Source organism: Streptopelia decaocto (genome assembly GCF_964273445.1).
Source record: "Streptopelia decaocto genome assembly, chromosome: 1".
NCBI lineage: Eukaryota > Metazoa > Chordata > Aves > Columbiformes > Columbidae > Streptopelia > Streptopelia decaocto.
The window spans coordinates 102,186,643-102,207,743 of NC_138663.1; the positions used below are offsets into that span (position 1 = coordinate 102,186,643).

The following is a 21,101-nucleotide window of genomic DNA, read 5'->3' on the forward strand; positions in this document are numbered from 1 at the left end:
ATCCTTCCTTTTGAAAAGTCTAGCTGTACTCTTTTACTATAATAATACAAATACCTAATGAGAGTAGTAAATATTGAAACTTAACAAATTTTTCTTTAGTTGGGATATTTGGTCAGACCTTGCCCCTTGCATGGCTGAAGGCTTTGACAGAAGTAGAATTTGCTATCCCAATTGGCCTTCATAGATGTGTTGACTTCATCAAGTATAGCTAAACTTTCCAGACCAATTTTCTGACTGGACCTTCAGTCTCTTCCTTGCTTTTTGACGTTTTAAGTTGAGTATCAGTGATGGGAATATGCATATAAGGTGGCACTGTGTAAGACCAATACAGTGTGATTTATTTTAGTTAATTCTACTGAATGGGTCAGGCATGCCAAAGCAGTCGCGCTTCAGTTAGCCAGGCAATAAATCATACAAATAAGCAATTAATTGTTTTTGAAACTAGTAAAACCAGCAAAAAAATCAGCTCCATCTCACCAAAATGGCAACTGACCTTTTCTTAGCTAATATCTCCCTCAGCAGCCATCTGACCAACAACGCAATAAAAGAGATGTTGACTCTAATTTGCTTCTCTTCCTTCCTCTTCCACTTTACCCTTACTTTTCCCCAGTTATCCACCACACCCAAGTGCCCTGCAACAGTCAAAATATACAATTGTCATTTGTCTAGACCACTTGATCGTATCAAGATTCCTAATCGTTTCTTATCTTTAGCCTGGAAATCATTTGGGTTTTTTAGAGCTGCTTGTATGCTTTCCATCAACTAGTTTCTTCCTAAACAAGAGCTATTTAATTTTAAAGAAAACCTTTATTTAGTAAAATTGTAAAAATTCTAACAGGAGTATTTACCAAACATTAGTCTTTTCCCACCCATTTAAAAAGGTGAGCTAAAAAACAAATAGGGGGGTAAATTTTGTCCTCATCTTTAGTTTGAAAACACTGCTGTCTTCAGATAAATTTGGCATTAAGTATACAAGAGCTAGCTAGTATAAAAAGCAACTTGCATTTGTAAAGTAGGTGAAGGAAATTCATAGACTATAGATGCTGAACTGATAGGGTTAATCAAATGTTACTCTGTTCTTGCTAGAGAAAACCATTGTTGCAGCATGCAGGTCTCTCTGATGAAGCAAATATTTCATAGCATAAGCTGTAAAATTAAGTCAATTCAATTCGTTAGGTTGGAAAATTATTTTTAATATCCATTGTTATTTTGGCATATTATTCATCTGTGTAATTCTCTGCCATGTGATTGTAATAAACATTTCACCATATTACTGCAGTTTTCTCCATTAGAAAGAAAAGCTTTTATCTGCTGTGAATAAAAGTATGAATCTTTACTAGTTTTTACTTTCTTTTTTCTTTTTATAGAAGCTGCAAAGAATCAATCCTCCTTACTGTTGTTCAACCTTACCCTGTAAGTATCGTTGGTGTTTTCTGAATTAGTTTCCTAGCAACATAGCAGGGGTTTTTTTTCTGCCCATATTCTTTCTGTGTCTCTACTTTATCTGTGCAATAAAAAGAAATAAGTGAGATAAGGGCCATGTCTCTTAAAGGTGATGTTTAAGACTGTGTTACTGCGTCCTGCAGTCAAAGACTGCATTAGCAAAATAATAATAGTGTATTTAAACTCATACTAGGATGATATGTAGAGCAGGATGCTGAGTTCTGCTTCAGTTTCTAATCTGTTGCAGCTCCCGGTTTTCTCTTGATTCTGCCTCGGTCCCACAGAGTTGCGCTCCCCATATCAAACCAGCTGTACCTTCTGCAAGGGAGGGCTCTGCCTGTATCACCAGTGCAGGGTGTGTAGAGTGGAAGGGAGAGAACAAAGAGACAGACAAGGGATTGTGTGAGCCTGGCTTGAAGGAACAGGCAGAAACTGCAGCCCACCTCAGAGCTGGATGGCACCTTTGCACCTCACCCAACGCTTTGTGGGAGATGAGTTCATGAACTGTCAGCTCAAACCCACCTCCTGTGAAAAAGGAGAGAAGCCAAGCCAGGGAGGAAACACGTTTCTCTCTTCCCGTGCATCCATGCACAGTCATGCCAACCTTGCAGACTGCTGAGAGACTCAGCCGCGCAGCAGGAGTGACTTCAACAGGTCCATTCACTTCTCCGTTGGCTAACCTGATACACAACAGTTAATTAATAATGGATAAATAATTGCATCTTTTTCACCCAAGATTAAGAGATGAGATGGATTTCAAAGAATATGTGAAAACAATTTTATCTGATGAAGCTGCCAAAATATACATCTTGCAAAGCTTTTTGTTACAGAAGTGGCCATATAGTTGTGCTGGTCCTGCACCTGGTCCTGCACCTTTTCTAGAAACCAGTCCAAAAAACAACTAAATGAGGAAAAAGCACATGCTGCCCAAAACCAGACGGGGGAAAAAATCCTTACCCACTTTGCAGGCTTCATCCTTTTCTTTACATGTCAGGTGAAGAAAGGGCATATTCTTCAGCACAGGTTTGTGTAGTCCTTAAAAGTAGACAGTAAAGTGTAGTGCTGTACGTCTGTGAGGTGTTGTGGCCTGTTATCACTGTGGTGCTGGTATAAGAGCAAGCCCATACACACTGAATGTAAGGGAAACTGGAACCCAAATGAACTGTGCGCTCCATGTTCAATGAGACACCTTTCCACCGTGGGTACGGTCCTCCCCCAGCCTTTGGCCTGGAGAAGAAGATAAGCCATGACCTGGCATCTTACCAGCAATTTGGGTCCAAGCTCAGTTTGAGGTCTGACAAGGCAAAATCTCCTCTTGTTACATAGCACAAAAAGCTAATCAATAACCACATTACCTCTGGATGTCACTGAGCCACGTGTGGCACTGAAACACTTTGCTGTCCTGTCCACCATTTAGGCTGGTATACCCATCTTACGTGTGTATTTGTGTTGCCCCCCTCTGGCATGTCTGCTAGAGTCCTGCAACTCCTTCTCAGCAGGGAAAACACTCCTGTTTTCAGGGGCAATGGAAGTTTTGTCTCACGTAGGTGTGAAGATTGTCTCCCTGAGAACATTCACACAGCAGTCAGAAGATACAAAAGATGTATGCATATCAGAGCTAGCTTTAACTGACCCATTTTTATCCCAAAGTTGGCATGTTTCAGTGGCGTGAGCTTAACTGGGAGAGCCTCAGCTGCAGGACTGTTGCATCCTGCAGATCTCTGCTTTTCTCCACTCTTGTACTTCCTTACCTGGTCAGACCAGGGACATGTTGATTAATAGTGTCGTTCCCTCTCCACTTTCAAGGCCAAATTCTCTTGCAGTGGAAATGAAGATGTGCATAGGGATGGGGAGCAGTTGGGAATCCTGCCAGTACATGAAGCCCAGTTTGAGCCCTGTAGCAGTTCAGGGTCCCTTAGTTTATGCAAACCCTGAGCTGTGAAGTCCCCTGGGGGCTCCTGATTCACCTTGAATACCTGGATCATGCTGGCCCTCATACTGCCTCAATGTTACTGTCAGTAGTGCCTGAGTCTGTTGGGTGACATCCCTCTGGGCACCACCATCCTGGGTGTTGCTGCACTCCAGCTGTGTGTCTGTTCTGCTCTTCTGTGCAGGGGATCCTCTGCCAAGTATATTTTGTCTTGCAGTTTGTAAACAGTATTTATGTCTTCAAAATTTATGATACACGTGTGCTTTCCCCTTTAATTTTGCCTCCTCCATTTTTCCTTTTACATCTTTTTGCCAATAAAACTGGAAAGATGAAGTAGAAACTAGACCAAAAAAAAAGAGCTTTTAAATAAAGACTGAACGTCTTCCCCATTCTTGGCAGAAATACATCTTTACAAACATTTTGTCAATCTCTCTTCTTGATGGTGAACCTTTTGTTTCTATCATTGCATGAAAATGATGTGCCAGGATGGATTACAAGAGTGCTGTTTCTTAATTGTTTTTATTTGTACTATTTGGAGTGTGCTTTGTTTTCGTGCTTTCAAGTAACCATCTTTTATGATTGCAGGTGAAAGTAGACACAATCTAGATTTATCGTACTCTGTAGTACACTTTGTACTTTTTGAAAGCTTTTGTGGATCATTTTTGCTTAAGTGCATTCAGTTTTGTTTAATGCTTAAACTCATTAAAATTTAATTTTAATTATGACCAAGCCAAAGCATTAAGCTATAATTTTCTTCCATCAATCTACAAATCTCTGCCAGGTTCATATCACCACTGCTCATAAGGAGGTCACTGAACAGCTAGAGCAGTTGAAGCAGTTCAAAGTTTTGATTTCTGGAAGTATGGCATTTGATTATCTTTTCTGACCATTTTATTGTAAATGGACTACCGTTCTGATTTTTGCCTTATCAAGTTTTAAGCATTACTCAAATCAAATAACTTGTCTGCTTTGATATCTGTTCAGATTTTATGTATAGAGACCATTTGATAGGTTGCTTTCATGATTAATCTCTTAAGCTCCTTGGATGTCATCCGGGCCCAACAGAGATCTATGGCAATCTTGCTGTGCACAGTTCTGCAAAGGGGAAAGGAGAAGATCTTTTTCTGTTTTGAAAGAGATGGTTCTTGTTGTAGCACAGCTATATGTCTGAGACATAACATTTGCAGAAAAACTACAATAAATAACACTTATTTATGGATCATAATGATTGTGGCAACAATCTTGTTGAGGGTCTCACAGTATTTTTCATGCTGCTTTGCGTTCTGGAGTCGAGTAACAGCAGCAACTACCATATCTAGATTTGTGGTGGTAAAGCAGGATATAAAAATGAAACAGATTTGTCACAAAGATTTCAAATTATAAAGTCAAAAAGACTACCAAGGTGTAGTTTTGGAAGTCGCTTGGAAGTCAGACATGTGAGCATTTTGAACAAGATAATTTTTGACTGCTTGAAATGGTGAAGTTTGTGTAGAAATGATAGGTTTTCTTCTTTGAATGTGTACATTTTTTGCAGTCATCCTGAGGACCTTTTCCACTGTGTAGCTTCCCTATCAGGTTTTTGGTATGGTCAGTTCTATACGAAGCTTTAGTCTTACACAGGAGAGCATCATGTTGTGGTTAAAGACAAACCTGCCATCGCTGTGTTGCCTCCTGGAAGCACTGGCTGGTCCATGGCCACTGTCCAACCACTCTTTGCTGTTTGAAGCAGCCTCCTCTCATTTAAGACATGCTGTGCATCCTTACTTCTTCCATCTGTGTGTGGTGCAAGCCCCAGTGAGCACTGCTGCTCCTGACCTTTCTTTCTCTTAGGATATATGGATTTTTCTGGAGTGTAGGTGTATGAAATGCATGATCTTTCAGCAGTGAAGACTGTGAGAAAATTCAACATAAACTTCCATGTTAAATGTTTCAGAAAAGTGGAAAAAAGCCCCTCCACCCTTCACCCTGTCCACTGTTTTCTCCTTGTAGTTCCTCCCCACTTCCACCCTCAGCTGCCATTATGTCTCTTTTCCCTCTTCATTAGTCCTTTCTCCCATCCTAGGTACATTATTTTTCATATAGACCTTCATTTGTTCATTTTTGTAGGATCATAGCATAGTTTGGGCTGGAAGCCACCTTGAAAGATCATCTGCAATGAGCAGGGACATCTTCAACTAGAAGATGGTCTGGAAGGTCTCCAGGGATGGGGCATCTACCACCTCTTTGGGCAACCTGGGCCAGTGTTTCACCACCATTGTTGTAAAAAATTTCTTCCTCATGTCTGGCCTGAATCTCCCCTCTTCTAGTTTAAAACCACTACCTCTTGTGCTATTGCAACAGGCCCTGCTAAAAAGTCTGTCCCCATCTTTCTTATAGGCCCATTTTAACTTTAGTTTGTATGGGGTGAAGTTTTCTTTCATTCCCAGAGTTTCTCATCCTTGCAGAGTTGTGGGGCTGAAAGTAGTATGCCATGGCTCACTTCTTTTGTGCTTTTCTGCACTTAAGTGCATTCACCTGTATATGAGAGGTAATCATAAAGGTAAAGGAATAATCCGTGAATGTAAAGGGCTGAACTTTGGAGAGGCAGAATCCCAAAAAGCCAGTGGAGGGGATTTTATGGAGGACCTCCACATTTAATAAATACAGAGATAGATGGCCCAGGCCCATCTGGTCATGAGATGAGCTGCAATGTCTGCATGTTCCACAATGTCTGGAGCTGACCTGTGGTTTCACTCGTGGTTTTTGAGACAATCACAATAAACTAGGCTTCTCTTTGCTGTAGATGGAATGGATTCGATTTTCTTAATGCCTTCATTAAAGTAAGGTATCGTATTCCCCACCTTACAGAGGTGTATTATGCATATATGGGACTAATGATCAGACTGTGATTGCCATCTAAAAATACTAAAATATAAATAATGCAAACAGTAAAATGTAATTGTGATAGATCACCAACTCTTAAAAGAGAACACAAATCTGACCACTATTGCAGCAATTAAATTTGTGCCAAGATTTTAACAAAGAAATACTCATGATAATGATCTGTCAGTGTCCTGTGGTTATAACAAATTATTGCATGGCAAAACTTCTCCACATTATTGCTTCTGAGTCCCTACCTGCTCTTCTACAATGCTCTTTTGAGCCAGTGTAGTTGTTTCAGTCTTGCTCACGGCTATGAATGACAGTGTTTAGTTTGCCTTTGGGCATTATGTACTGTTCCACTTAATAAATTTAATTCTTCCTCTTATTCACTTTTTATTTGCTTGCTAAATTTTGCCTCATATAATTGCCTTTAAGGATGGACCAAAAAGTCAACACATTTTTATGGTCATGCAAGTTTTCTTTATTTCCTAACAAATATTATATTTCATATTAAACTAATGACTAATTTTGAGTAACAAAATTAAAACTGATTGCATATATACAGTTTGTGTATTTAAAACTTTGGTATTTCTGACAGATTTTGACACTCATTGTCACAAAGCAGTTTTCCTTTTCACTTTGTGCCTGTACTGTACTGCTGCCTTGTTTCATTTCTCTCAGAACTGTACTATCCTCTTCTAAATGCTAAATCCTTCTTTTTCTTGAGCATGAGTAAAGGTTTTGTTGCTGCAGCATCTCTACTGGCAAGAGTAGTGAAAAGCTCTTTTGCAGCAAATGAACACTATTTCACTTGGAATCTCCCCCAAGTTAGAGTTTACCTGCAAAAGCAGACAAAGTACTAGACATTCCTGTTTTCATCAAAAAACATTTTCCCTCAAAATGAAGGATACTGTTTCTAAAAGCTGTCCAAAAACGACCTGCCATAATGGTGCTGACAGAGTTAAATCTAATTTTGAAAAGTGCAGAAAATGAGAAAAATATTTTCCAGAAAGCCTCCTCTTGTTATAGCAATCTCGTGTGTTTTGACCCTGCTGATGGGATGCCCATTGACTGCAGTCCTTAGTAAGCAGGGTTCAAAGGAGAGTCTCAGTCTTCACTATCATTTCCTCCAAGCAAATCTCTATGCAATGCTTCGTTTCTCTTGTTAGGAGTTTCTCTAGGTAGTGTTGAAATGATCACCTGAATTTTTACTGCATTTTGCATAAGCAAGTAAAAAATATTTAAATTCCTGATAAATTTGAGTTTTTAACAGGAAACAGTGCTTAACAGTTCAAGTAGTGTGAAGTTTGTGGGTTTTTGAAGTATTTTGATTCCTTATTAAACTGTGTCCCCTCATTTTGCACAAGTGTCTCTAATTGAGCTGTTTTTACCTGTGACAATACAAATACTTTACTTGCAGTAATAAATATTCTGCTTTAGTGTAAACACCTCCTGCTTAAGGTCATTAACTGAGGATAATGGCTTCCATTTGGCTAAAAGACAGAGTATCAGAAACAAATGAACCTGGCACTCTGAGAATCATTAATTGATAGCATTCTTCGCCTACAAACCTGAAGACATTAAAATAGAATAGAGCAGCACATCATCTTGCTGATGATTTGTTAGATAAGCAAGTTTCAACAGTCAAACCCAACTGTTTTCCTACATATTTGCCACACTCTTTAGAAGCAGGAGAAAGCAAAGAGAAAATGCCAAGTGCCAAGTTGATGCAGAAGTAGAAACAATGAGATTGTGCAATTAGACTCAAAAGCTGTGCTATTACTCAAAATTTTAACCAGCAGCAAATGTTCCCCCAAATACCTGGCACAGCTGTTCTAGTTTTTCTTACACCCTTGATTTATCGTTTGAAGCTTTTTAGAAAGCAATCTGCTTCCAGGCTCACCCAGAGTGCCTGACGAGGGGCTGGAGTCCTGACCACATTGCCAACAGCAGAACTGGAAAGGGAGGGAAGATGCACATTATATGACAAACTATGGTGTGATCCCCTGGCTGTGCAATAAATATACATTAAACCTCATGTCCCAGAAGGGTTCTGGGGAACTTGCATATGTTCATACTTTTCGATTGCATTGGACTCCCCTATCACACTTTTGCAATAACATAATTTAAGTGTTTATTTCCCCCTGCAAGTGAATGGAGGTTGTAGAGAGGAAAAGGGAGACGTTGTAGAGAGGCTGTAGAGAGCGACAGAGCCGTGTAGTGGTTTGCTGGATTTGCTGTATAGGAATAAGCTTTCCAGAATCCGGTAGAAAATTTGGCAGTCTGCCTATAAAGAGAGGCCAGACTGGTGACTCATCTGAACTGGGAGCAAACAACTGTAAAAAGCCTCTTCCAGCAAGCAGAGTAAGTGAAAGCCGCTTTTTTCCCCTTGCCCTCACAAGGGAGAGCCAGTAGCCTGCTCGTATGGTTGTGCTGCCCCGGGGCAGCAGGAATGAGCAGGCTGCAGTCCCTTCCTTGGTTGACATATAGACTGTCGCACTTACACGCTACAGAAAGGGACTATGTGGAGAGGAAGGAAATTATAAAAAGCATATGTCAAATTATTATATTAATTGTGGTATTACTGTATACTGTGTCTTTCTAGGAATTCTTCCTTAGAGTACAACATATAAACATGCTTCTTCAGTGTTTCGATCTTGTCCCTTCTTGCTGAAGAACTGTTTTCTGTCCCCCACCCTGAGACATTAACTTTTTTTCATTTTGTTTTCTTTCTTTCTTTTTGGTGGTTGTTGCAAATCTTCTGGGGGACATTCTGCTTTTTTCAGCACTGGCTTAGGAAGCTGAGCTTGGTTTGATCATAGGGTTGAATTTTCTGTCATTTACTGTTACTGATTAAAAAGATGTATAGAGCTGCTAGAGAAGAGGTAAGAAGAACGAACTGTAAAAGTGAGAAACATTCATTTTTAATTCATGGTTCTATTTTGTGATCAGAAATTATCGCATGGCTCTGGTGTTTCCTGGGAGAATGTGGCATCTTTCATTCCTTGTTCACTGGTTGATACTGAGTCTATGTTAATAGTCACCATGTTTTCGATGTGATAATAAATTGGTGGCATACAGAAATGAGCTAAAGACTTCTTCCTGCAAGTTACTAGAAACACAACTTCTGAATCACAATAAAATAACTTTTTAAGCAGTTTCAGAAGAGATTAGAGATGACAAGGTCACATGGTCTCGGACTACTCCATCACTCCTGCAAGACTGTTAGTTGAGTCAAAATCTGAGTGATGGTGACAAGACTTCTTGTGTTTACAAGGCATCTGTCCTGCCATGTTGACAGTAAGAAATTATTCCAGGATCATCATCACTGATGCCTCCACTAATCTGTCACAGGCAAACCAACATGAGTTAGTCTTCTCAATATCCAAAACTAGTAAGACCACTTCTCAGAAGCTACAATAAATTCTGAAAATCTTAATTCCCATTTTACTGAAGCAGATGGACCAAATCCTCGCCTGTAAGACCGCAGTGATTTTCAGCCGAAGCCAGGATTTTTTCCATTGCCCATTACCATGGTTATGGAGTTATGCAGTGCCTAAAGCTCTGTGTTTGGTACTGACCTGAGAATAAAACTACCTTGCTTCTGCTGCTGAAAATGGAAATCCCAGTGACTGTGAATATTTAATTCGTTACTAAAAATGGGTTGTTAGTCAAACTCCCCAAATGGAAAGAGGTTGTTGTTTGTTCTTTTTTTCAAGGGCTGAACACTCGATCACAGGTTAATCCCTTTGGTTAATGTAGTATGTAAAATTCAAATAGGTCCCAGAAGAAAATGAGGAACGTTTCTAGATTTCTAAGCCATGATGTCCCACAAAGTGTCTGATCTATTGAAGACAAGCCTTGCACAGGGTTCGTGTAGGGCATGTGTTCAGGGAAGCCTGCTGTCCTGCTGGTGCCTTTTCGTGGTTCTACCCTGTGTTTTGAAATGGATTAATAGAGTGAGATGCCACCGTACTTGGAGAGCTCTCAGACACTTTTTTGGCAAAAGTTGTGTGTGTCTGTATCTAGTGGATCATAGATTATGCAAAAAATTTCCATTCAGTGTTTGAAGGAAGGGTCACTGGCTGGTCACTGTTCGGTGTCCGTTCATGCAAATGAGTTTGGTTGACAGAAGTCATTGTGGAAGTACTACAAGGAATTTGTATGTACACCAAGACCTCTTCTCATCACTCCAGTCTGACAGCAAGATAACTTACAGTATGTGAAGTATGCATTGGTGATTCCTTTTATGTATGGATTATCTCAGATAGCATTATGGTGTGACAGTATTTCCATTCTTCAGTGAATGGTACACAAAGTACTGCTGTGTACATGGAGTTCCTGTGTGTGAGAAACGGGGAATAACTGAAAAAGGAAAGTTTTAACCTGAAATCCCATGATATATCTTGTAATAATTTTTCCTTCCAGTCTCCTAAATCAGCTTTTATTAGTGCTGCAAAAAAGGCAAGATTGAAGTCCAATCCTGTCAAAGTGCGCTTCTCAGAAGAAGTAATTATCAATGGCCAGGTGTCGGTGAGTATTCAACTGTTTAACCTTAGGAAGGACTGAGCATTTCAACCAAAGGTATGCCTCAGGGCTATAAAGTGAGGGAACTACATGGTAGGAACAGCAAAGATAGGCTCACAAAGGGAAGGGTTTTTCTGTTTCTGAAGATTTAGAAAGATCTGTTCTTAAAGTCCATTGGGCCCATAATATTGGGAAACTTTTGTCCCTTCTTAAAATAAAATTAAAATGCTATTGAATGCATTTTGTGACAATAGCGTATATAAGACTATCTTTATAGTTTTGATGATGCTTGCTTGTTTTCATTGTTGTTGGGGGTTTTTTGATGTGGTTTTTTTGTTGTTTGTTTGGGGGTGTTTATTTGGTTTGGTTGTTTGGTGTGTTGGGCTTTTTGTGGTGTTTCTTGTTGGCTGTTTTTTGTGTTTGTTTTTTTTTTTTTTTTCTGTGTTTTTTTTTTTTTGAGAATAATTTTGTAGTAGGAAAACCCATGCGCTTTAGAGAAGGAGCATGTCAGGATAATAGATTAACATTACCTTACAGACCTCTTTAAAATTTGTTTTACCTACTTGAACTTCTTGTTTCTGGCCCTGAGGCAAAGTCAGCATCCCTTTGAGAGGCACTGAACTCCTCCTTAATCACGAACTCCCAGCTCATTTTCATAGTTTGCCAGAACATCATTCCACACTGATGTCTTTATCCAACTGTCTTCCAAACATAAATGGATACTGCATTTTTTCAAAAGCAATTACTGCTTTTCTTCTTTTTTTTTTTAATAAAAAGCTTTGTTTCACTTCCCTTTTCCTGTTTATTTTACTATCCTTGTAATGAATCATCACAATTAAGTTGCAATAGTATATGTTACTCTTCTTAAATGATGACAGATGTTACATTTAATATCCAGCTATAATGAGAATGTCAAACATCTTGATTGTAATTCTTAATGAATCTGCAGTTCCAGTTTTGTAGAGTGAAGACACTAAATAGGTCACTATATTCAGAGAAACAGTAATCTATTTTTTCTGTTCTATTGAAAATGTTTCAATTTTAGAAGTAGCATTTGTTGTCAGAGAAATACTGTTAAGGGAGAGAAAGTGCTCCAAGCCAGACATAAAATGTATGTGAACAGTTATATTTTTCCAGGAAAGAGACCTATAGAGTGCAGCTGTAATGAACATGGCTAGACCCGTGAGCTTTCAACTTGAGCCAACACACTTCTCTTCAGTGTTACCTTTTCATCTGAATGATGTCCTTCTTTATAGAACAACATTTAGATTTCCTTTTTTACATGTTGTAATCTCATTCACCGATTTGCTTGGCAGGAAACAGTTAAGGACAATTCACTTCTTTTCATGCCAAATGTTCTGAAGGTGTATCTTGAAAACGGACAAACCAAATCTTTCCGGTTCGACTGCAGCACTTCAATAAAGGTAGGCTAGATATACCTTTGTATGCAACAGCAGAATTCCCAGTTAACTCTTTTTGAGACCTTCAGTAATGACAATTTACTTGCAATGCTTTAAGAACAAAATTACTTGTGTGTTCAGTTAGGGTTGGACTCACAGTTCAGAAATAATGAGGTTTTGTTCCAGTTTTCTGCTGCTAAAAACATATTGTATTGTCAATGAATAAAATGTAGAAGTGATCATTTTAATGTGCCTGGAGTGCAATTAAAATTCTGTGGTCCTGTCATTTTGTTATGCTGCCAAATATGCATGATTTGTCAGCAAAAGTCAGGAGCTAAGAAGATTAAGATGTTGGTTGCTAACTGAGTATCATCTAGCTTGTCATCCAGTGAACCTGGGATGGGATATTGTAGGGTTATGCTAGTGATAAATTCCTCGTCTTAAGGTAACGCCCTCTATGCTTTCTATAATGCATCTGATGTAGAGAAATAAGGAGGTGAAGCCCTGGCACACCCCTGAGGCTGCCATGGAGTGTCTGTGACACTGTTCCATGTAGGTTTCTACATGAGAGGCATTGTTGGTGTCTGTCTGTGAGTGCCCTGGATCATGGTAGGAAGCAGGACAACCAGCACTGTTGAGCTTGCTGCTTGCTAGTCTCTCAAGCATTTTTATTTGGGTGAGCCGGTTTTAACATAGATTCATCACCAAATCTAGTTCGCCACACAGTAGCATGCATGCTTGTGACATTGAGACAAGAGAGATGTATGGCTGGGAATGATCAGTGAAGGCTGGGGATGCAGTTTTCAATTGCAATGCCAGATTTTGCTGTCTCTAAGGGGTTGCAAAGTGATGTATATTTGAAGAAGCCTGCTTTTCTGCTCCTTGAGACTCAGCAGTATGCTCTATCAGTTAGAAAGCAAGGAGAGTGTTTTACCAAGGTAAACAAGAGGAAATTTACTCCAGTCTGAGCACAAAACAGATACTGAAATTGCACTTTAAAATGGGCTGCAATATCTGTTTATAGTTCGTGTATATACCTTAGGCATAAATTGAGTGCAGGTAATGGATCCAAGCCTCCACTCTACAACCATGGGAAACTGAATTCCTTCAGTCTGTTTGAGAATTTGGTTGGGTGAAGAATTAGGAGACATGCTTCATGTAGGTAGTGAGGTCTACGTACACTTCTAAGGTCCACAAGCCCACTTCTCAGTATTTTCTTTTATAAACATAAAAACAATGAACCTGTTCCAGGATATTTTGCATCTTATAGCTGGTCCCATTACATTAGTTTTCAGTAGTTCTGTCATGGGTGTGCTGCGCACTGTATGACCATATATCTAACCTGAAGTCATTTGCAGAGATTCTCACGTGGGCTCAGAGACCTACCTGTATTGATGTTGTAAGCCTGATTTAACCTTAGTCATTCTGACTTTTTGTAGGAATAATTTCCTATCTGTCCAATTCAGGCAATTATATATTCCATAGCCTGGACAGCTATATATTGCATATTCTTGCATGTATGTGTGTATGTGCATATTTCTCATTGTGGATGGGTGGTATAGATTGCTGCTTCTTTTCCTAAACTGAAGTAGATGGACACCAGTTGAGTCAAGGCAAATGCAAGTTTTTTTCCACCATTAGCAGTCCAATGACTCACGACTTAACAACGAGAGTGCGACCAGTGTCTTACCTGCAGTCCTCACCTTCCTTATTGCTGGGAGGCAGCACCTGGGCTGACTCTAAAGTTGTCATATGAGAGAATAGACCAGCAAAAAATTTGGTTCAGTAATTCAGTGCCTGTGTGCATTAGCATCATATTTTAAAAGGTACAGGACAGCTAGCAGAAAATGGTGCCACTATTAGCCCTCTTAAAAACTTACAATTAATATTATGTCTCTTCAAGTTGCTGTTATGCCACTTGTCTTTGAGCGTAGTTTAGGAGTATAAATAAAAGTGGATTTAATGTGTAAGAAATAATTTCTCTATTAGTCAGAATGGTATGATATTAACCTTCATTATTTAGAGTGGTTGCTGCAATCCATTAATGCTCTCATATATTCTTTACATTGTACAGAGTTGTCCTCATCCTCCTACATACATTTTTCATCCTTCCACAAATTTGGTGTTGATTTTCCATAAACATACTGTAATTGATCATTTAATCTCAAAACACTTAGATTAAAATTCATCATTATCTCCTTAGTTAAGTTACATCCATCTGGATGCTAATGTATATCTAAAAATCTTTTGGATAGATAGAAATGTTTTAATCTTTTCACCAACATGTGAAACTATTTCTAAATGATGGGTTATTATATATTACCTTTTCCTACTACATTCACTAAAGTGAAAGATACCTTACCAGATGATATTAATATTAATTAATTAATTAATACTTACAATATAAATTAATATTTACAAAGTGTTACAGGAAAGTAAACTATGGATTGATTGAATGGTTTTGTGAGGAGGTTTGTTTAACTGTCATTTTAGAAATGATTGTTCTAAAATTAATTACCCTTGGACATAATGCAATGTGAAAAAACTCATTCAAAGTCTCTAAAAATGGGGTTTATGTGATAAATTAACATGGTCCCAGAATTTACAACTGTTGTTCTGCACAGGTGTCATCATCATTGATATTTCTGTCAGCATTTAAAACTCAAGAATGTCCATTAAACACAAGTATCAAGAAGTGGACTTAAATAAAAAAACACAACCTTGCCATAAGAACAAATGAACAAATCAAGGCCATTCATTTAATTATTTTGTTGAACATATCAATTTGGTTTGTACTGCTTGGTGGCCCAGTCCCAACAATAAGTGAGGAGAATAGCAGCAAGACCCTCTCTGCTTTCCTCATGGAGGGGTTTTATTTCCAGGGAGACAGAGAGATGTGATTTAGGAGCCACACAAGTATAACTTGCATGTTAAACTGCACAGAAAGTTGTCCATTTGCAGCAGTTCCATGTATATATTTTTCACCTGCATATCTGATACCATCTGAGAGATATTCAAATATAAAGGTGCTGATTTTTTGCTGGGTGAATGTATGCAATGTCTAGTATACTCATGCGGAACAGGCACGAAATTTGACTGTTCTCCCATTTAACATCTGGGCTTCCACACTGTGCTGGATACATGCAGGGTTTGTGGCAGTGAAGAACCGGGTCTGAAGCACTTCATGAATTTAATCACATTTTATAAATCCTTTGTCAATTAGGATGTCATCTTAACACTCCAAGAAAAGCTTTCCATCAAGTGTATTGAACACTTTTCCCTGATGCTGGAGCAGAGGGTTGAAGGATCTGGAACGAAACTCCTTTTGCTACATGAACAGGAGACTTTAACTCAGGTTTGTGTAATGATATGTGAAAACAGATACTAATGGGACTGACTAATCAGTAAATTATTCATCTTTTTAATTACTCAAGTGAGTTAACTGCAAGATTTATAGTTAAATACAGTCTATCAAATAGCAGCAGTATTTAGACGTGATTGTAAGGATCAAGTTCTCACAGAAAACAATTATTTTTCTATTATATAGACATCATATTTCAATGCTTCATTGGGCCATTAAAAAGATTTTTAAGGTTCATTAAAGATCAGACTGAAAGCTAGACAATACTTATCAAAGCTTCTTTTCATACTGTATGCAGCCCAGCTAATAAATGTTCTCAACAGCGGGAAAATTGGTGGTAACAAAACTGAGAACCACAGTCTGCCCAAATTCCTTTAAAAACCTTATTTTGATCTTTGGTTCCTGTCTGATTATACAGCTCTGTATCTGGCTGTCAGGAAATAATACTCTTTTTGATGAAGCCAAGTTTGGCTTGTTTACGCTGCAATACATTATGTCACTTCAGTGATGATGAATTATGACCCAGAAAATGCTGGTGTGACTTTCTTCCTTAGATCAGGGACGTGTGACTAGAAGTAAAGTTGCTTCACATTTCCCAGCAGAGGACCCTGATTTTAGCTGTTTATCATTTGGCCAAGTTTTTTAGATGAAATTTTCCATCATATTTTTGTGTTTCAGCAGAACATTAGTGTTTCTTACATCTCACTTAAATTTTGAATTTAAAAAAAGACAAATAGATTCTTAGATGAGATGGGGGAAAAATAATTTAAATACTAGAATTCTTTTGATCATGTAACTAGAGTGTATAATGGTATGAAGAAGCTTAGTTTACCAGATAATAGTCTTTGTAGCATTTTCTAACCTTTAAACACTTGACTTTGCCATGTTAACATTTTTTCTTGTGGTATAAGCTACTCAATGAATGCAGAATATCCAGAAGTACTCAATACTGGCTCTTCTGGCCCAGCTCTCTCTCTTTGAAGTAATTGGTAAAATTCCCATTGAAATCAGAGGGATCAGAATAAACCAACACAATGAGCTTTCAAAAATCCTGTCCAGAGCTTTTAGTTATACATACGAAGTCTGCCTAGATACTTAGGAATCAGATCAGAGATGATGTGAAATAAAGATACGTTTTGAAAATGGTTAGGTCAAAATGAAGATTTTCATGGGGAATTTTTAAAAGCATAGTTTTATCAATTAAAAAGGTTGGTTGTAAAGTACACTGGTCTCAAACTGCATTAGCCTAATTAAATAAACCACATAAATGACATTAATTCTGAAGGTTTCTTCTTTGAAGTTACTGTAAATTCAGCAATATTTTAATTTGCCATTATAGTGTTGCTGCTGACCATGACTTAAAATGGTGTTATTGGATCGTTACTCTTTCATCCAAATATTCATGAGCTATGAGGTGGTCCCATGTGAATATACCCAGATCACGGCATTACATGCCTAACAAAGTTTTGCTGACCAATAAGCAAAGTGGTCTTTTTCATTTTGTAATGTATTGGGAGAGATCTGTCTTGCTCAGGAGTCTTGTTGTAGGTCTTTTAATCCAGAACGACCCAGAAAAATTCAAAAGACCCAATTTCTTGCTATTGTCTAGTGGATTAAAACAAGCAAGAGAATAATAGCTGCTAATCTATACTTCTAAGTCAGTCTAAGAAATAAAATACGACCTCCCCCTAAAAACCTTCTAGCCCTTCTCATTTATGAGTATTTTGGTCCTGCTGAAGCACGACTCAGTTTGTATTTCACTTGGATGGTTTTCATTAAAGTCTATTTTCTCTGTCCTTTCACTCTGTTTTTGAATGAGTGAATTCCGTTGTTTTGAGGTTGGGCTCTATTGGGCAGTCATTCCTACATGAGTCTAAAAGTCTTTCCACAAGATTATATAGATGATGTTCTTATGTGACAAACTTCCTAAGGAGCCCATGGCAAAGCTCTTTGTTGGATATAAGTATTTTTCTTGCTACCACGTGGCTCTGTAACAGGGTCATGGTTCCTGAGTCTACAGACTGCCTTGCATGACCAGGGCTGCCAAGTTCTGATATGACTGTTGTACTGTCCTAGGTGACCCAGAGGCCAAGCTCGCATAAGATGAGATGTCTTTTCAGGATTAGCTTTGTCCCAAAGGATCCCATTGATCTTTTAAGAAGAGATCCAGTTGCTTTTGAATATCTCTATGTACAGGTAAGTGAAAGCATGGCTATTGTCTGCGTAAAGGAGAAAAAAAAATAATGGATGCACTCAGTAGATATATATGCATTGATATAGATTTATATCTCCACATAGAGAAGCATGGCTGCAGTAAATCCTGGCTTTTATTTTTGCTGCATAAAGCCAATGAATGCACTTGGGGAATGTGCAAATCTTTATCATCTGCAAAGTCCCTTCCTTCATAAGTCTCTCCAAACAGAAGTGCTTTGATATCTTTCCAAAATATATTTGGCTTTAGAAAAGAGTGGAGCTGAAGTAATTGCTAATACTTGCTTCTGGTACTGTAATATCAGACAGAAATGAGGTCTGAAAATGAACTTCCAGTAAAATGGATGAGAAAACTGATGTACAAGCAATGAGGTTCTCCTGGGTATCTCACCAGGTAGAATCCTGCTATCCTTAGTCCAGATACACTGATACCCTCCTAGCACACTTTGTGACAGAGGGTTACTGTTCTCTCCAGGAGGGACGAAGAGAGATTAGATCAAAATGCTCATGCCTTCTGCTCTTTGTCAGGAGTCCTTGTGTTCTTCAGAAGTGCCCATACCCTGGTGAACATCTGGCACCTCTGAGAGCAACAGTCCTACCTTTCAGCATAGTCCTGCCTCTGTGTTCAGGGTTATTTTCCATGCAATGTTAATTTTTAAAAAAAAAAAAAAAGGTACTATAATTTATTTTTAGTACAAGATTTTTGAACTTGATGCTCCCTCTACTGGTTCTTTGGCAGAGCTGTAACGATGTGGTTCAGGAAAGATTTGGACCAGAACTGAAATATGACATTGCCCTGAGGTTGGCTGCATTACAAATGTATATTGCAACTGTGACCACCAAGCAAACTCAGAAAATCTCCCTCAAATATATAGAGTAAGTTGAGAATGCAGTGTTGTCTTTAAAAGTGAACCATTAAAAGTAACTCAGATTTTTAAGGTTGTTTCTTTAATATGTCTATATGCATGCACCAATTTTAGGTCCGTTCTTTGTCACTGAAGTTGATTCAGGTGTGTTAAGAGCTGTCAGTATGGACCTTTTTGTCTATTTACACTTTGATCGTCTGTTTAGGCATGTGGAAGCCTATAAATGTAAATAAGGTTAACTCGCTTTATGTTATTTAATGATCCGATCTAAGTTTACATGGTCTGAATCCTAAGGTTTTAATAGAGATTATTATAGCAAGATGCAGATGATTTTTAGTTCAGAGGATTATAGGATTTTATATTCCATTTGTAAGATTTCTTAGATACAGAAGTATCTCAGTAGGAAACTGTTTTTTTGTTAGATGACATGTATATGTAACTACAATGCAAAAGAAAATTTCCAAGGTGCAACTGTGTGTATATCTGCTTGAACTTAAAACAAAACAAAACACAAAATTTTGCCATTGTTTTGTTGCTTAGTTTTCTTGCAGAATGGAAATAATTGTTGTACACTAAATCTTATAGGGTTTATTCACCTTACTGAAGATCATGTTATATTGTATGCTGTCAATGAATCAGAGGAAATAGTTAATTACAAGTGAAGAGTCAGTCTTCTATCAAAAGGTGTGATTCAAGCAGAAAACAAAATTCGGTAAAAGGAGCAGGACTGATTGTTTTTGAGGGGGAAAAAACACACAAAACATAAGTGACAAAGACAATGTCTGGCTGGTTTGTATGTTCAAAAAAAATAATAGAAAATAAAATAAAATCTGATGTTGTTAAATCTCCTGTGATTTTAATTCTATAATGGTACTTGCCTATGTAATTGAGAGGTGTTTAATTTATTTTCTGATGGCATGAAGGAAGAGATAGAAGGGGTAAAACTGAGATTATGTATTATTTTAACGTATATTTTTCATAAGTAATATATAGTTTGAATGTAGAAAACTGTGTTATTTTAAAACTTTGGACTTGATCAGCTCTTCTGTTTCCAGGTATTCTTTCACTTGGCATCATAGTCACCAGTCTTTAGATAAATAATCATCACAAGAATGTGAAATTAAATATATACCTTTTATTGCAGAAAAGAATGGGGATTAGAGACTTTTCTTCCATCTGCTGTGCTGCAAAGCATGAAAGAAAAGAACATAAAGAAAGCACTTTCACACCTTGTCAAAGCAAATCAAAACCTTGTTCCTCCGGGTAAAAAGGTATTACATTTGCATCTTAATAGAAAATATGTTTTAAAGAAAAGAAAGGGTGGCATGCATGGGAAACGTTTAAAATTAATCCTTCAGAGAAACACCTAGCCATTATATTTTCAGAGGTTTAACTTTTGGTGCTCGGTACAACATAGCCAAGAACAATTAAAAATAATGAATTATACCCCAACTAAACTATCTTCTTATCTTGAGAATGCCAGAAAACCGGTTATTAATACATATTTTTTAATTCATTTAGTGCTTCCTATTAACGGCATGCTTGTTAGGAAAGTTATTGTTCTCTCTCTGATGCTCTCATCTGGACCACATTAACCTATGTGCCTTACATAAATGCTGTTTTTCAGGATTGTTTTTCATCATGCTGTAGGTAGAGACTTTTCGCTGGCCAAGATCTAACTGGATAGATGATGCTTCTTACAGTAAATGACCCTCCTTGCTGTTGTAAAATGCTTTTCTTAGCACTAAGCTAAGTAGAAGACAGTGTCTCTGAGAAATGCCTTTGTTACACGCATACAGCTGAGGCTGCTTTTAGACACCATAATGAGGTTTCTTTATGCAAGTCATCTAGTCTCTGTAGTCAATGAGAGAGAATCAGGCACTTCTAGGGAGTAATTCATCCCATCCCACATTAGGAACCAAAAATAGGTCAGATGACTTGTGTCCTAGAAATGCCTATTTCTCCCCATGGACTATAAAAAGAACCTAAGAGTGACTAGTTGGGACATAAAATGAGTTGGATCCCACTCCATGACACTTTGTTTCTGAGCAAAAGAACCCCAAAAGACCCAGTGCCTGAGCTAAGGTTCATTGTGATCAGCAGAAATTTTGCTTGGAAGTGTCAGATCACATCATGACTGTGAAAGTAGCTCTATGTGTTTGGCCTGGGATGCTCAGGAAGAAAGGCCACCTTTTTTGGCTGAAGTGCTGCATGTCTCCTGTGCTGCTGAGCCTACAGCTGGATATTGTTTATCGTGGTACTGTAAGATTTGGTTTATTTTGGAAGCCATCACTGCTGCAGGCATGGCAGGTGATGACAGTGGTATCCAGGATCAGTTCTTGGTTAGAAGAGAGGTTGCAACCGTGCTTTCCTGCAGCAAGCAAACATCATTGGTTTTGCTTCAGTTTTTTCTAATTCGAGCTTTGGAAATACGTTGTGTGCCCACCTGCTTTTTTACCACATAGGTCTCAGAAACAAAGGATCTGAGCTCATTGTCACCA

The 21,101-nt window shown here is 38.2% G+C and overlaps 1 protein-coding gene across 1 annotated transcript in view; it reads left to right on the forward strand.

Moving 5' to 3' along the window:
- The window catches only part of FRMPD4 (FERM and PDZ domain containing 4), a gene marked incomplete at its 5' end in the record, with an annotated part of 188,994 nt that overhangs the window by 154,891 nt on the left and 13,002 nt on the right, over positions 1 to 21,101 (forward strand). Inside the window, 7 exons of the mRNA XM_082076260.1 lie at positions 1,368 to 1,413; positions 10,664 to 10,768; positions 12,079 to 12,186; positions 15,386 to 15,517; positions 17,600 to 17,719; positions 18,474 to 18,610; positions 19,745 to 19,871. Of these exons, the coding sequence (XP_081932386.1) occupies positions 1,368 to 1,413; positions 10,664 to 10,768; positions 12,079 to 12,186; positions 15,386 to 15,517; positions 17,600 to 17,719; positions 18,474 to 18,610; positions 19,745 to 19,871 (775 nt within the window). The remainder of the gene's footprint in view (positions 1 to 1,367; positions 1,414 to 10,663; positions 10,769 to 12,078; positions 12,187 to 15,385; positions 15,518 to 17,599; positions 17,720 to 18,473; positions 18,611 to 19,744; positions 19,872 to 21,101) is intronic.